This window comes from Rousettus aegyptiacus, unplaced genomic scaffold, assembly GCF_014176215.1.
Source record: "Rousettus aegyptiacus isolate mRouAeg1 unplaced genomic scaffold, mRouAeg1.p scaffold_m13_p_15, whole genome shotgun sequence".
Classification (NCBI taxonomy): Eukaryota; Metazoa; Chordata; class Mammalia; order Chiroptera; family Pteropodidae; genus Rousettus; species Rousettus aegyptiacus.
Window position 1 is genome coordinate 60,430,992 of NW_023416290.1, and position 12,535 is coordinate 60,443,526.

General features: G+C 65.1%; 2 protein-coding genes across 3 annotated transcripts; both read right to left on the reverse strand.

Annotated features, from left to right (window-relative positions):
- Positions 1–32: 32 nt before the first annotated feature.
- Positions 33–4,103, reverse strand: SLC39A4 (solute carrier family 39 member 4). 2 transcript variants are annotated; one of them, XM_036232724.1, is made up of 12 exons: positions 3,779–4,103; positions 3,145–3,399; positions 2,744–2,939; positions 2,465–2,607; positions 2,204–2,375; positions 1,764–1,936; positions 1,477–1,632; positions 1,285–1,401; positions 1,087–1,141; positions 849–1,001; positions 564–751; positions 33–477 (listed from the first exon to the last, which is right to left on the reverse strand). In XM_036232724.1, exons 1-12 carry the CDS (start codon positions 3,968–3,970, stop codon positions 349–351), a joined length of 1,929 nt encoding a protein of 642 aa, XP_036088617.1. In that variant the 5' UTR covers positions 3,971–4,103; the 3' UTR covers positions 33–348. The 2 variants fall into 2 exon arrangements, with proteins under 2 accessions (XP_036088617.1, XP_036088618.1); XM_036232725.1 differs by lacking the exons at positions 3,145–3,399; positions 3,779–4,103 and having other exon boundaries at positions 1,477–1,485; positions 2,744–2,852.
- A 3,643-nt stretch (positions 4,104–7,746) lies between these two features.
- Positions 7,747–12,436, reverse strand: VPS28 (VPS28 subunit of ESCRT-I). The gene is made up of 10 exons (XM_016131912.2): positions 12,295–12,436; positions 10,650–10,716; positions 10,082–10,110; positions 9,947–9,984; positions 9,694–9,783; positions 8,925–9,030; positions 8,730–8,831; positions 8,324–8,377; positions 8,112–8,203; positions 7,747–8,023 (listed from the first exon to the last, which is right to left on the reverse strand). The coding sequence occupies exons 2-10, from the start codon at positions 10,684–10,686 to the stop codon at positions 7,906–7,908; spliced, it is 666 nt and encodes a 221-aa protein (XP_015987398.1). The 5' UTR covers positions 10,687–10,716; positions 12,295–12,436; the 3' UTR covers positions 7,747–7,905.
- Between the last annotated feature and the right edge of the window lie 99 nt (positions 12,437–12,535).

The window sequence follows — 12,535 nt, forward strand, 5'->3', positions numbered from 1 at the left end:
TCTTCCTCAACGGGAGATGAAAGGAAGGGTGGTCCAAGGCAGGGGAGGGGTAGTGGTCTCCGAGGCCTGGAAACTCCTGAGCATAACTCTGCTGGTTCCTGTCGGGGCTCCAAGCACTGTCCCACTCAGTGGCCTATCTCAGTGGGAGGCCCTCCCCCCAGCGGGAAGAACAGGCTGGGCTCCAAGGGCGGAAATGCCTTTATTGAAGGTGGGTTGGGGGCATGGGAGGGTGGGAACTCTAGAAGGCCTGGGGCTCTCCAGGTCCCCAACTGTAGGTTCAGATTCAAGGGGCTGAGGCAGCGCAGGGCCAGGGGCAGAGTCAGGGTCCCGAGAGCCGGGTGGAGGCTATCAGAGGGCGATGCTGTCCTCATACAGCGAGAGCAGCAGCAGGACGGCCCAGCCGCCTAGCAGGCCCACATTGTGCAGCAGGAAGAGGAGCCAGGGACGCGGGTCCCGCACGTTCAGCATGGCCGGAAGCTGCAGAGGTGAGTGCTGGGTCAGCAGCCAGCTCGTGTTCCTGCTCACTCCCCTCCAGGAGCCCCCTTCGCGCCCTCCGCCCTGACCATGTCGCAGAGCGCCACGTAGAGGAAGAGGCCGATGGCTACTGCCAGGGTCCAGGACTCGCTCTCCTCGCCGACGCCGAGCGCAAGCGCCACGTAGAGGCCGGCGAAGGCCGTGAGCCCCGAGGCCAAGTTCAGCAGCAGCGCCCGGGACACCGGCAGCCCTGCGTGCAGCAGGGCCGCGAAGTCCCCTGGGGCGCGCGGGCGGGGCGCGGTCAGGCCGAGAGCCACGCCCTACATACCCCGCCCCTCCCGCCACACCGACAAGCCCCGCCCCTCGCCTCTCACCCAGCTCGTGGGGCACCTCGTGGCAGAACACCGCCAGCGACGTGGCCAGCCCCGTCTTCCAGGAGGACGCGAAGGCAGCGCCCACGGCCAGCCCGTCGGCGAAGTTGTGCAGGCCGTCGCCCAGCGTGATCATGTAGGGCAACAGCCTCAGCTCTGCGGACACAGCGGGCGTGGGGCGTGCGCCTGGCGCCACCACACTGCTAGCCCCCAGCCCTTCCTGGGACCCCCCAGGGCTCACCTGGACTCTTTCTCCGGGGCTCCGGGCTCAGCAGCTCAGGGCTCTCTTCTGCCACCTGCAGGGGGTCCGAGTGGTTGAGCACCCCCCCTCGGTTCGGGGAACCTAGCTGGGGCCCCAGGGCAGCCTCAGAAGCCAGGGGCAGAAGCCCCGGGGTGGGGACTCAGAGCGCCTATAAGGGGACCTGGTTGGGTGGCTCACCAGGTCTGCACGGGAGCCCTCGTGGGGCTGCTTGGGTGGCCGGAGCTCCCTCGGTGCTAGCTGCAGGGACATTCCGTGGCTGTGGCCACTGTGGCTACGAGGCGTGCTCTTCCAGTCCTGTGGAACAGCAGCTCAGGGCCCACCATGCCTCCTCCCCGTCCACCCACCACATCCAGCCCGCACTCGCCTGACCTCCGGGTCCTGGGGCAACAAGAGGTCGCAGAGTTTCTCAAACAGGAAGAAGACATAGAGGCCGCCGAGCGCCACCACGAGGCGCCAAGTGGCCTCTGAGCCATGGCTGTCTGCCCTGTGTTCACTGTCCCCACCGTGCTGGTGCAGCCCCAGAACCTGGGAAGGCAGGGGGAGCTGAGGCTGGCGCCTCCCAGACACGGACCCCAGGAAGGCAGGCCTGGTAGGAGGCTTGGGCAGCAGAGCCCCTGGGAGAGAGGAAGGGAGGGTCCCGGTGGACTGGGGCCGACCTTGGGCGTCAAGTGCAGGAGGGCGTCCCCGGTGAGCGCGCCCACGGCCATGCCCAGGAAGGTCTGGATGACATAGTGGGCGGCAGCGCTGCAGGCGGTGCAGGTGAGAAGCAGGAGGCCAAAGGTGGAGCAGAGGCAGATGAGCAGCGTGGCCAGCGAGCCGTACAGATACTCTGAGGGGCAGACAACAAGGGCCCAGGTGAGAGCCGCCCTCGGCCTTCTCAGGGGAGGGCGTCCAGCGGGATCCGGGTGTGAGCAGGTGTTCTCCAGGGCTACAGGTGGCCCGATGCAGGCCAGGCCGCTGCTCACGCTAACCCTGGCCTCGAAGCCCCATGCTCTCCCCTGCCAGGCCCCAGCTGAGCCTTCCCCCTGTCTCCCCTAGCCCAGCATCCACTCCCTCTCTGGGCACAGGCAGGTAGGCTCCGGAGGTGGGCACTCACTCTCCGCCTGGCTAAGCTGGTTCTGGGCTGGGTGACTGGGCTGAGGGCTGCAGGCTCCACTCAGCTGCTGTTGGAGCAGGGCGGGGCTCAGTCGGGCCCAGGCCTCTGGGGTCACCCCAGTCTGCTCAGACAGCCCATACACAGCCATCACGTCCCTGGCACTCAGGCATACCTGGGGGGTAGCAGGACTGGGGGTCAGGTGCCTGAGCAGGTTCATAGGACCCCACCGTTCCCCAGGACTGTGGCCTATGAGCCGCTCACTGTGTCCCATGTGTCGGAGCTGCTGTTGGGGGCGCTGAGGGACGCGGGGCCCTGGTGGTTGGCCCTTTCCCCTTGATGATGGTGGTCACTGTGGGTTTCGGTCACTCCGCCCACCCCCAGGCGCTGCATCAAGGCCGCCAGCTCTGGCAGAGAGAACAGAATCGCAGTTGTGTGGGCTCTGGCCCTGCCCTGCCCAGGGACATGAGGCCGAGGCCGGTGGCTCAGGGCGCGCCCCGCTCTGTGGCCCTGCCCCGCTCTGTGGCCCCGCCCAGACCTCACCGGCCACAGAGATGTTGGGCGCGACGCCGTGGTGCTGCTGGAAAACGAAGTCCACGAAGTACTGGGGCGTGGGCAGGGTGCGGAAGCAGGACCCGCGCCCCACGTGCTCCAGCAGGGCGGCCAGCACGGGGCCCGGGCTGCCGGGCGCCCCCGCCGCCGCCGCCTCTCGCAGCAGTCGAGGCGGGTCCACGCAGGCCTGGGGGAGGGGCTGGGCGTCAGCGAGCGCCAGTGTGGCCTGCCTGGCCCCTAGCTCAGCCACCGCCCCTGGAACCCTTGCCCCCGGATGCCAGGGGCCCCTGGATCTGCCCCTTAACCTCACCGATGTCCTGAGTGGGCCCCTCCCCTCCGACCCGGGCGGGTCCTCCTCACCCACTGTCACAGGCAGCCCGCCCGGCCCTCACCTCCCCTTCTCTGGGCTGGCCCGTGGTCTGGGCCTGAATCCTCTGCAGCAGCCTGCGCAGGCCCGGGGCCAGGGCCTTGGGGCCCTCGAGCAGCTCCAGGAGATGGTCGGCGCGGGAGGCCCAGCGGCCAGCCCGAACGTCCTCACACGTGCCCTCAGGGTCGCTGAGGTAGAGGGCGGCAGCGGCGCTGAGGCGGGCGACGCGCCCGGGTTCCTCAGGCCTGCTCAGGGCCAGCAGGTCGTCCACGGATAGGCACTGTGGTCAGAGACGGTGGGCAGCGGCCCTGTGGGGCCACACACACCTCTCCTCCCGCCAGGCCCCCTCCACCCCCTGCTCTCATACCCCTGCCCCCTCCCCCATCACAGGAGCGGGTGCACAGGGGTCCCAGGAGGGGTTCCTTCCCCGGTGGCTTCTTCCTGGAACCACTGCGATGTGATGGTCTGGGGGCTGACAGGGGAGGCGGCCCTGGGGTCCCCAGCTGTGTGTCCCCAGCGCAGCCCCCACCATGGGGCTTGGGGCTGCAGGCAGGGCTGCCTGGCCTCTGCCCTCCTCCTGGAGTCTTCCCAGGCCTTTTGCTGTCAGCCCGTTGGGTGGGGTGGGCAGGGCCGGGGGACCTGTCGGGTGGGGCACTTACCTTTCCACACGGCCCTGAGGTGCAGTGCACACGGGCCGCCAGTGTATTTAACAGGCCGCCCAGCGCCACGCGGTCCAGATCACCCTGGCCTGAAGTCAGCGAAGTCACCAGATGAGCAGGCTGGGCCATCCTCACGGTCAGCACCAGCACAGCCAGCAGCAGCCTCGGCTCAGGCCCGGCCAAGACCGCCATGCTGAGGCCGTGGAAGGCTTGGCTCCTGCTTGGTGCTCTGGCGAGGCCCTGCGCACCAGGGCTGGCTGCGGGAAGAGAGGGCTGCCTGGGGCCAGAGTGGTGCTAGGCACGAGGCTCTCCCACAGGTATTTCCTGCTGGGCGCTGTGATTGGCTGTCAGAGGAATAACAGATTAGCCATTCCAGGGGCAGGTCCTCCCCAAAACGAGGAGCCAGCCGCATCCTGCAGGCGAGAGCTGCCTGGGGCCAGACTGGGGCGAGGTGAGGCTCTCTCGCAGGTGTTTCCTGCTGGGCGCTGTGACTGTCTGCCCTGCTTAAGCGTTTCGGGCCCCCTCCTCTGCATTCCTGGAGCTCCTGCCTGCGGGGGGCGCTGGCCGGCCCTTCCCCTGGCCTGCTCGCTGCACCCTCCCTCCCCCGAGGGCCTGGGGCGTTGCCTCCTGCAGCTCTCTCTGGGGGCTCTCGCCAAGCAGGGGGCCCTGGGGCAGAGGGCGCACCTGGCAGGGGTCCCTCCTGGACATTCCTGTTGAGAGCCTGCACGGGCCCACCCCACCCCGGTCCCCTCCCAGGGTTCCACCCTGGCTCGGGGAGCTGAGAAACTCCCACGGCCTCAAGAATGTGGGGCTCTCCTGGTCCTGGGTGTGGGCTCCGCGATGGGGTTGGCTGGAGTCTGAGGGAACAGATAGGGCCTTGGCTGAGTCATCTTCCCCCACCTCCAGCCCTCTAGGGAGAATCCCCCAGGAAATGGCCAGAGGCCCCCTGGGAGTCTGGGTCCTCTTCCCTCTGCACCTTGCAGGAGGGCTCTTGGGTGTGGTTCCCAGCCCTTCCCCTGTCCCTCCCCTCCCTGCTGCTCCCTCAGGCCTTTGACCCTCAGCCTTATCACTGCCTGGCTGGCACCTGGGGGAAGGTGCTGCTCGACCCTCCAGAGGTAGTGTCTAGGTGACCCCTCCCCACCTGGCTCAGCCACTCCTGAACCTGAGCCCCGTGGTGTGACGTTGGGTGGGGTAGGAGACTCAGACACCCCTTCGCACAGTTCCGAGGGCTGAATCCAAACCGGCCCTGTCCTTCTCCACTGCGTGGGACTGGCGGGGCTGGCCAGGGAACAGGCTGCAGCCTTGGGCCATCCGAGGGCCTATTAGCTTCCAGGTGAAGGTCTCAGCCCAGCCTGAGGCCTTGAAGGCCTGGCACATGCCGGCAGTGCCCTCGGCAGGCCCTCAGGCCTCAGCGGACCTCAGTGCCTCCTGCTCTGTCCCCCGCCCCTTCCGCCAAAGCCGCCCTTCCCGGGAGCCGGGCGCAGCGGGCTGCCACCAGCTCCTCGCACATCTGTCTCCTGTCTCCGCTCTGCTCCTCCCCCTCCCCGTGTTGGGCTGTCCTCCGGGTGCCGAGCCCTCTGCGGTGTCCCCAGGCCCCGTCCTGTGTCATCCCGTCATCTCATAAGCACATGGCAGTCCCTCCTGTCTTCAAACTTATACCCAAGGTCACAAACAACCCAAGTGCCCATCCACAGATAGCGGACTGACACGATGTGGTCTGCCCGCATGGTGGAATCTCACTCAGCCTTGAAAAGAAAAGGAAGGGATCCTGGCACAGGCCACAACACAGGAACCTTGAGGACTGGGTGCTGAGCTACCTGACCCGCCCCTCCCCCTCCTTGTCACGCCCTCAGGCCTTTGACCCCTCAGCTGTATTGCTGCCTGACTGCTATCTGGGGAAGGAGCCAGCCCCAAGGAGGCTAGTCCCCCAGGAGGGTCTCAGGGCAGCCTTGGATGAACCTTGAGGATGTTATGCCGAATGAGATGTCAGTCACAACAGGACAAATCCTGTCTGATGCTGCTTACCTGAGGCACTTAGTCAAAATCTAGGGACAGGAAGTACAATGGTGGGGGCAGCAGCTCAAGGCAGGGAACCAGGGAAGTTTAATGGGGAGACTTTCCATTTGGGAAGATGGAGAAGCTTCTGGAGCTGGAGGGTGGCAGTCCTGGCACGGCATTCATCTACTGAATGCCGCTGAACCTAGAATGGCCAACTTTGTTTTATGGACTTTCTTGTGATAAAAAACTATAGACCAAAACAACGCTTCCTGGGTCTCTGCCCCTTCTATTGCCCTAGAGAGCGTGACTTGGAGGTTCTGGCACTGGCAGTCTCTCCCAGGCTCCCCTGGAGCCCCCTCCTCACTTGTCAAGGTCACTGAGAACCCTACAGGCCAGATCCAAAGATGCATTTCCTGGTCTGAATCAGCCCTGGGCCCCGCGGCCCCTCCAGGGCCCGGGGCCCGCGTCCTCAGGGCCTCCTCCTGCGTCCTCAGGGCCTCCTCCCGGCCTGGCCGCGCCACTTTAGCTCCTTTCCTGGTCTTTCTGTCATGTCCCCAAGTGCAGCAGGGCTGGACCCTGGACCCCACCCACTGTAAGGCTTTCACTCTGGAGACACTGAGCCTTTGTCCCACACTTCCCTCTGGAGCAGCAGCCTCTGATGTCCAGCCACCCACCTGTCAGCTCCCCTGGGCGATCGGAGCCAAGTCCAGCCAGGCCTGCACACATGGACTCTGGCCCTCAGGGAGCCCTGCTCCCTGCAGGCATCTGCGCTTCACCAGGAGCTCCTGCACCCCCTCTAGCCGCTCAGGTGCCAAACCTGGGTGCAACCCCAGAGTCCCTCCGCATCCCACAACCAAACCTGCTGGCCCTTTGCCCCTCTGGCTGGCCCTGGCTCGGACCCGACCAGTCGCCCCGGCTCTGGCTCTGTTTCTCCCTCCGTGAAACGCAAGTGAGGTGGGGACATGCCTCTGCTCCACGCACTCTGCTGGCTCCCAGTCTCCTGGGCACCTTCCAGAGTCCTTACCTCACCTGCCCGGCCCCCGAGCCTGGCTCCCCGCTCCCTGCCTAGGACCGGCTCTGCGGGCTGGCTCGACCCTGTCCTCCTGTGCAGCACTGAGGCTGTCCCTGACTGCTGCACGTGAAATGGCACCTCTGGCCATCACCATGGAAGACATTGCAAGCTTCAGGCACTGCCTCTGAACGCCAGAAATTGCAGAAAATGCTACAGCCAAACTGGCTCGCCTGTTATCCGATGCCACTGCTGCCAGGTGTGACAGCCGTCTTAAAGCCCGGAGCCTTGGTCGTCCTGTTTGCTGCTGTCCACCTGTGAGGACGAGGACCCTGTGGGGTCGCATCCCGCAGTCTGCCTCAGAGCAGGGCCACAGCAGATACTAGCAAACGAACCATAGTTGGCCTTGGACCTCCCATGTCCCCACCTGCAGCCTGTAGCTCCCCCGCCAGGCCTCAGGCAAGGGTGCTCCAGGGACTCCTAGCAGGGCCTGGCTCCCGACTAGTGAGGGACAACCTCAGTGGCAGGAAGGAAATCAAACGGCTCCCATCAGTTATCCACTAGCGTTCCAGTGAGCCACCGTACAGGACAGGGTCCTGCTGTGGAAGGTCAAACCCTGTGCTGGCCTGCAGTGTCCTCTGAGGCCACACCTCCCAGCCTGGGGTGGCACCCTGGCTTCTGCACCGGGCCAGCTGGGACTCTGAGCTGCCTAGAGCTCTCAGATGAGGGGCGGAGAGGTGGGTGTGGCAGGAAGGCTCCTTGGTGGTCAGATTCAAGCCACACCTGGCCCAGGCAGAGGCTCGCCCACCCCATTGATAGCCCTGCAGTGGCACCGAAGCCCTTCCCTGACAAACTGCACATGCTCAGAGCCTGTGTGCCCCGCGGCCACAGGATGCCACCTGAGGCCTAGAGGGCAGACAAACACTCGGGGCAGGCCTGGGTGGGGTGCCCGCAGGAGCCGGAAGGTCGGAAAGCATCTTTATTGTGGGGAGGAGGCTCGGGGTAAAGACACCATGGACAAACAGGGCTGCTGTGGAAAGTCCAGGGGGTCCACAAAAACAGGAACCATGCTGGGAGGCTGGGGCACCCCACGGGGCAGGCCTGGGAGCCACCAGGGGGCTCAGGCGTGCAGAAAGCGGTTGAAGGCGTTGTAGGCCGACTCCAGGTCGAAGAGCATCTGGCGCACTTGGGAGTCGTCCAGCTCGTCCGAGGCGGACATGCCGCTCAGAGTCTGCAGCCTGTGGGCGCAGGAGCACAGCGCTGAGGCGGCGTGCTCCGAGGGGCTCCCAGGCCTCCCGGGGCCTCCAAGAGGGGGCGGTCACTCACCACTGGCTGACCGTTTGGCGGCCCTCGAAGTCAGGAGGCAGGTGGCTCATACGGTGCATAGTTTCCATCAGTTCCCGCAGGTCAGGCTGGATCTGTACACACGACGCCTCATGGGACCCCGCTCCCCTGGGAGCCCCCTCCCCTGACCCTGGCCCCGCCCCCAGCAGCTCTGGCCCCGCCCCACCCCGCCCCATCCCACCCGGGAGCTGCACCTCGTCCATGGCGCGGATCTCCAGGCGCAGCTTGTCCATCACCGTGATGAAGAGCTGCGAGGAGGTGTGTGCAATGAGGCAACCCTGACCCGCCCCAGGGGCTGAGCGGAGCGGGCAGACCCCTCGCAGAGGAGGAGCCAGGCCAGCCCTGCCCCGCCCCTTTCTGGCCGTAGGAACCAGTCCTTTCCCTGCTCAGCCTCAGCTGTCTGGGCACTCGCCTCCTGCCTCCGTCCCCACCGCCCCGGGGGCTGCTCCATTTGCCGTTCTGGGCAGTGGCCTGGGCATGTCCCCTGTGGGCTCAGGCTGGGGGTGGCTGGCTTCCTGCTACAAGGCCCCCACCCAGGGAGAGTGCTGCACAGCTCGGGGCCCCGGACCCCGTGCGTGCATGCGGCTGCGGTGGGCTCACCGAGACAACGTCCGCAATGCAGCGGTTGAGGTTGCCCTTGTCGTCCTTGATGGTGATGGGCCGGTCCTCCTTGATCCTCTCCATGGCTAGCGGGCAGTCTAGCTGAGAGGAGACAGGAGGGTGACGGCCAGGCCCCTTCCCAAGAGTGCCCGCACCGCCAACCTGCCGCCTCAGCTCAGGGGCCAGCTCACTCACGCGGAACTTGCGGCAGAATTCATCAATGGAGCTGATCTCTGAGCCTTGCACCTGACGGAAGGCTGCCTTGTACTGCACCAGCAGGCGGGAACAGGCTGCCGTGTACCTGCGGAGCGGCCAGGCCGTGAGCCTCAGCACGGGGACAGCCCCGCCCATCTACGCAGGGCAGCTCTCGCGGAGAGCTGGGCGACAGGTCAGAGGTGGCCGTCAAGAGCAAGGCTTTCCATTGGGTCTACACAAGAGAGCTCTGGACAAGGGGGGCGGAGGCAGGGACCTGGCTGCCGAGACTGGCCCCAGGGCCCAGCCAGCGCCCTCGTGTGGGTCGTGCCTCTGCACCCATGGCTCACGGTCCCCTGGCGGCCTTCTGCACTAAGTCAAGGCCTGCGTGCCTCCCGCGTGTCTCGCCTGGCCAGCAGTACTGCACGGACTGACCTGACTCTCCTGCTTGCCTCTGAAGCCCTCATCATGTACTGAGGGAAGCAGGCTGGGACGAAACCCCAGGGGCAGCATGGTGGGCACCCTCTCCCCTGGGACACTGCAGTACCACAAGGACCACCTTGGCTGAGAAGGTGCCCAGGCTGCTGGCACCCAGGGCACCTCTTTGTGCTGGTGGGCTCCACAGAAGTGGGCATCCTTACAGCCTGATGGGGAGGCAGAGGCCCAAAGAGTCCCCCACCCTCACTTCCTGCTGAGCACCCAGACCCTGGAGGGCAGAAACCAGCTTCCAAGGCCAGGTCCTCGTCTGTAGGCAGGGACAGTGGGCTCTCACTCGCTTGGGGTGACACAGTCCTTGATGTACGCCTTCTCCAGGGCCTGCATGGTCTTCACAACCGCGAACAGCTCTGCCATGTTGTCATACCTGAGAAGTGTGTCTGTCAGGCCGTGGCTGCCCAGGCTGCAGGGTGCAGGTGTGGCAGAGCTCCACATTTGGCCCGGCCAGACCCACATCCTCCTGATCCTCGGTGTGGGGTGGGGTTTGGGCTGGGGGCACGGGGGTGTGTGCGGGGAGCATGCGGACTCACTTCTCCCGCTCCCGGGCATTCTTGTACAGCTTCACTTCCTGTTGGGGAGAGGGGCGTTGCGTCAGCACCGTGGGGGCTGCTCACACGGGCATTTGCTGTCGGTTAGTGCCAGCCAGGTGGGCACCTGCCACTCACCTCATACAGCTCCGGCTTGTTTCCAGGAGCTGCAACAGAGCAGGCAGAAAGCTGGCAGGCTGGCCACGAAGGCGGCCGCCCACCCACCCTGGTCCCAGCCCTACTTCAGCACCCCTCCCAGAGGCCGGGGCTGTGCCCTGTCTCAAAGAGCCAGGAGAGAGCTGGAGGATAGGAATTCCATGTTTGGGGGTGGGCGGGGCTGAGCAGAAGACGTGCCAGGCCTGGCCTCCCATTCTTCTGGGCCACTCACTCTACAGCGACCATACCTTGTGTATAGTGCAGTGATGAGGCACAAATGTTTGTCATGTGCTCTGTGATCTTTCCCCTGGCCGGGTGACTCTGTGATGCCAGAACCTCCAAAGATTCCAGCCAGATTAAAGCTATCATCTCAGTGCCCAGCCAGCCTGCCTAGTGGCAGTCTCTGGGCCCCCGTGATAAAATGTGCCAGGCCTGGCCAACCCGAGGCCGTATGGGGGACACCTGCAGGGCCCCCCAACCACTGGCCACTGCTCCCATCAACCTCTGCAGCAGGGGATGAAAGCCTGGGCCCGGCTCAGGCCACACTCACCTCCCAGGCCTGGAGCGGCTGGGATCCCGTGAAACATCCTGTAGGTGTGGGTGGCTGGAGCAGGGACCTGGGAAGCAGAACCAGCACTGACTCGTGGGACCCTGACCCCTCACGAAGAGCTTCCCATCCTCAGCAGAGACAGCTGAGAGACAGCAATGAACACACAGGACACTTGGTGCTGTGCTGGGGACACCTGCTGTGTCCTGGCTGCCATCACAAGGAAGCCTCTCAGGAGAGCAGGGTTACAGTGTGGGGAAGGGCAGGCTGCTCAGAGCCAGGAGACTGGGAAGAGGAAGCGGTGGCAGCTACAGGATGGATGACCTGGAAGGAGAGTTGGGCAGTGGAAACAGCACCTGCAACAGGAGGTCTTTGTTTAGGGATTGACCGGAGGTGCAGACAAGCTGGGGGGTGGGGCTTTCTGAGAGACAGGTGTCCGGGCGTGAGGCTGGAGAGGCAGGTAAGGTCAGTGTGCAGCCCTTGCCAGTCAGAAACGAGTCTTAGACCAGCGTACAGGAGCTCCAGAAGGGCTGGAGACAAGTTCTGGGGCTCCCAGCACGGCAGGGAGCTGAAAAGAAGGGGCAGAAGTAGGAGACTGGGGAGGGTTCTGCCTATTCGGGAAGTTGACATCAGTGCTGGGGCCAATTATGGAAATGCTCTGGGGATGGACCCACGAGACCCAGTGAAGGAGTCAAAACTGGGTGTCGAGGAGGCAAGAATGACTGACACCCTGTTTGTTTTTGGCCCAATGGCATGGTGACAGTGAGGTGCACTGAGATGGAGTCAGAGAAAGGTGCAGGTTTGCCGGGTAGGTGGGTGTGCAGAAGAGCGCACTCTGGTTCAGATGTGTCGGTTTGGGGCTCCATTAAACATCCAAGGGGTGTGCAAAGTTCAGTTGGAGGTCAAGGGAGAGACCCCGCTGGCAGTGTGGAGCTAGCGCCCTGCGGTGGATGGCGTGACACAAGGGACAGGTAAGGAGGACAGTAAACAAAGACGGGAGAGAAAGCAGCCCCGGCTGGAACCTCAGGGCAACCCATGGGCAGAGGCTGGCCAAAGGGAAGCAGGAGAAGAGCGGGGCAAGAGCAGGGAGGTTCAAGTTCAGGAGCAGTCTCGGGGAGAGACCACCCCAGCCCCAGGGAGGAGGCGGTGCCCAGGTGGAATGGCCGAAAGGGGAGGAACCGTCAGTCGTCCAGGGCCAGATTCCCTAGCCACGGAAACTTACGTTCCCTGGCTACCAATGAACACACGGGCTAAATCTCACAGACCTGACCCCGAGTTTTAAAAAAGCGTGTTTCCGGAGAACGCCCGTGACGTGCCTGTGTAGGTGACACTCGCTCTGGTTGCGAGGGGTCCAGGCAAGCAATAAGGCACCCCAAGGGAGGCACGCTCGGGGACCCGGGGCCTGGGCTGACCAGTGGGGGCTGCGAGGCTACCTGGGGGCGGCGCTGGCGGGGCCACCGGGGGGAACACGCCTGGGGTTCCCGTACACGGCCGCCGGGCTCCAAGGCGCCAATTCCAGGAACTGGGAGAGAAGCCCCCAAGATTAAGGGACCTCTTTGTGGTATGGCGATGGCTGCAGCCCAGGCCAGAATTGCGTCTCCCCACCAGGTCGGCCAACCCTCGCCCGCCTGCCCCGGGCCAGGATTACCTGGGCAGGACCGGCGGTCCGGGAGATGACGGCGGGGCGGGGATCGCGATCTGCTGCTCGGCGCTCGACCCTCGCGTCTGCGCCTGCGCGTTCCTGCCTGACATCGGCGCTCGACCCTCGCGCCTGCGCCCTCCTGCCTGACATCGGCGCTCGACCCGCGTGTCTGCGCGCAAGCTGTGCCTTCCGGAACCTCGGCCCCGCCCCCGACGCGGCTCCGGGCTTTTCGGGCTTGGATTTGCCG

What these genes read in the sequence shown, in the direction of transcription:
- SLC39A4 (XM_036232724.1), bottom strand. Translation starts at nt 3,970, where the DNA reads ATGGCGGTCTTGGCCGGGCCTGAGCCGAGGCTGCTGCTGGCTGTGCTG. An exon ending in GCCCAACATCTCTGTGGCCG is followed by an intron (nt 2,608 to 2,743) that starts GTGAGGTCTGGG and finishes TCTCTCTGCCAG; the next exon opens with AGCTGGCGGCCTTGATGCAG. An exon ending in GCCCCGGAGAAAGAGTCCAG is followed by an intron (nt 1,002 to 1,086) that starts GTGAGCCCTGGG and finishes CTGTGTCCGCAG; the next exon opens with AGCTGAGGCTGTTGCCCTAC.
- VPS28 (XM_016131912.2), bottom strand. Translation starts at nt 10,686, where the DNA reads ATGTTTCACGGGATCCCAGCCGCTCCAGGCCTGGGAG. An exon ending in GCATTGCGGACGTTGTCTCG is followed by an intron (nt 8,378 to 8,729) that starts GTGAGCCCACCG and finishes ACCTCCTCGCAG; the next exon opens with CTCTTCATCACGGTGATGGA. An exon ending in CGCCAAACGGTCAGCCAGTG is followed by an intron (nt 8,024 to 8,111) that starts GTGAGTGACCGC and finishes CTGCGCCCACAG; the next exon opens with GCTGCAGACTCTGAGCGGCA.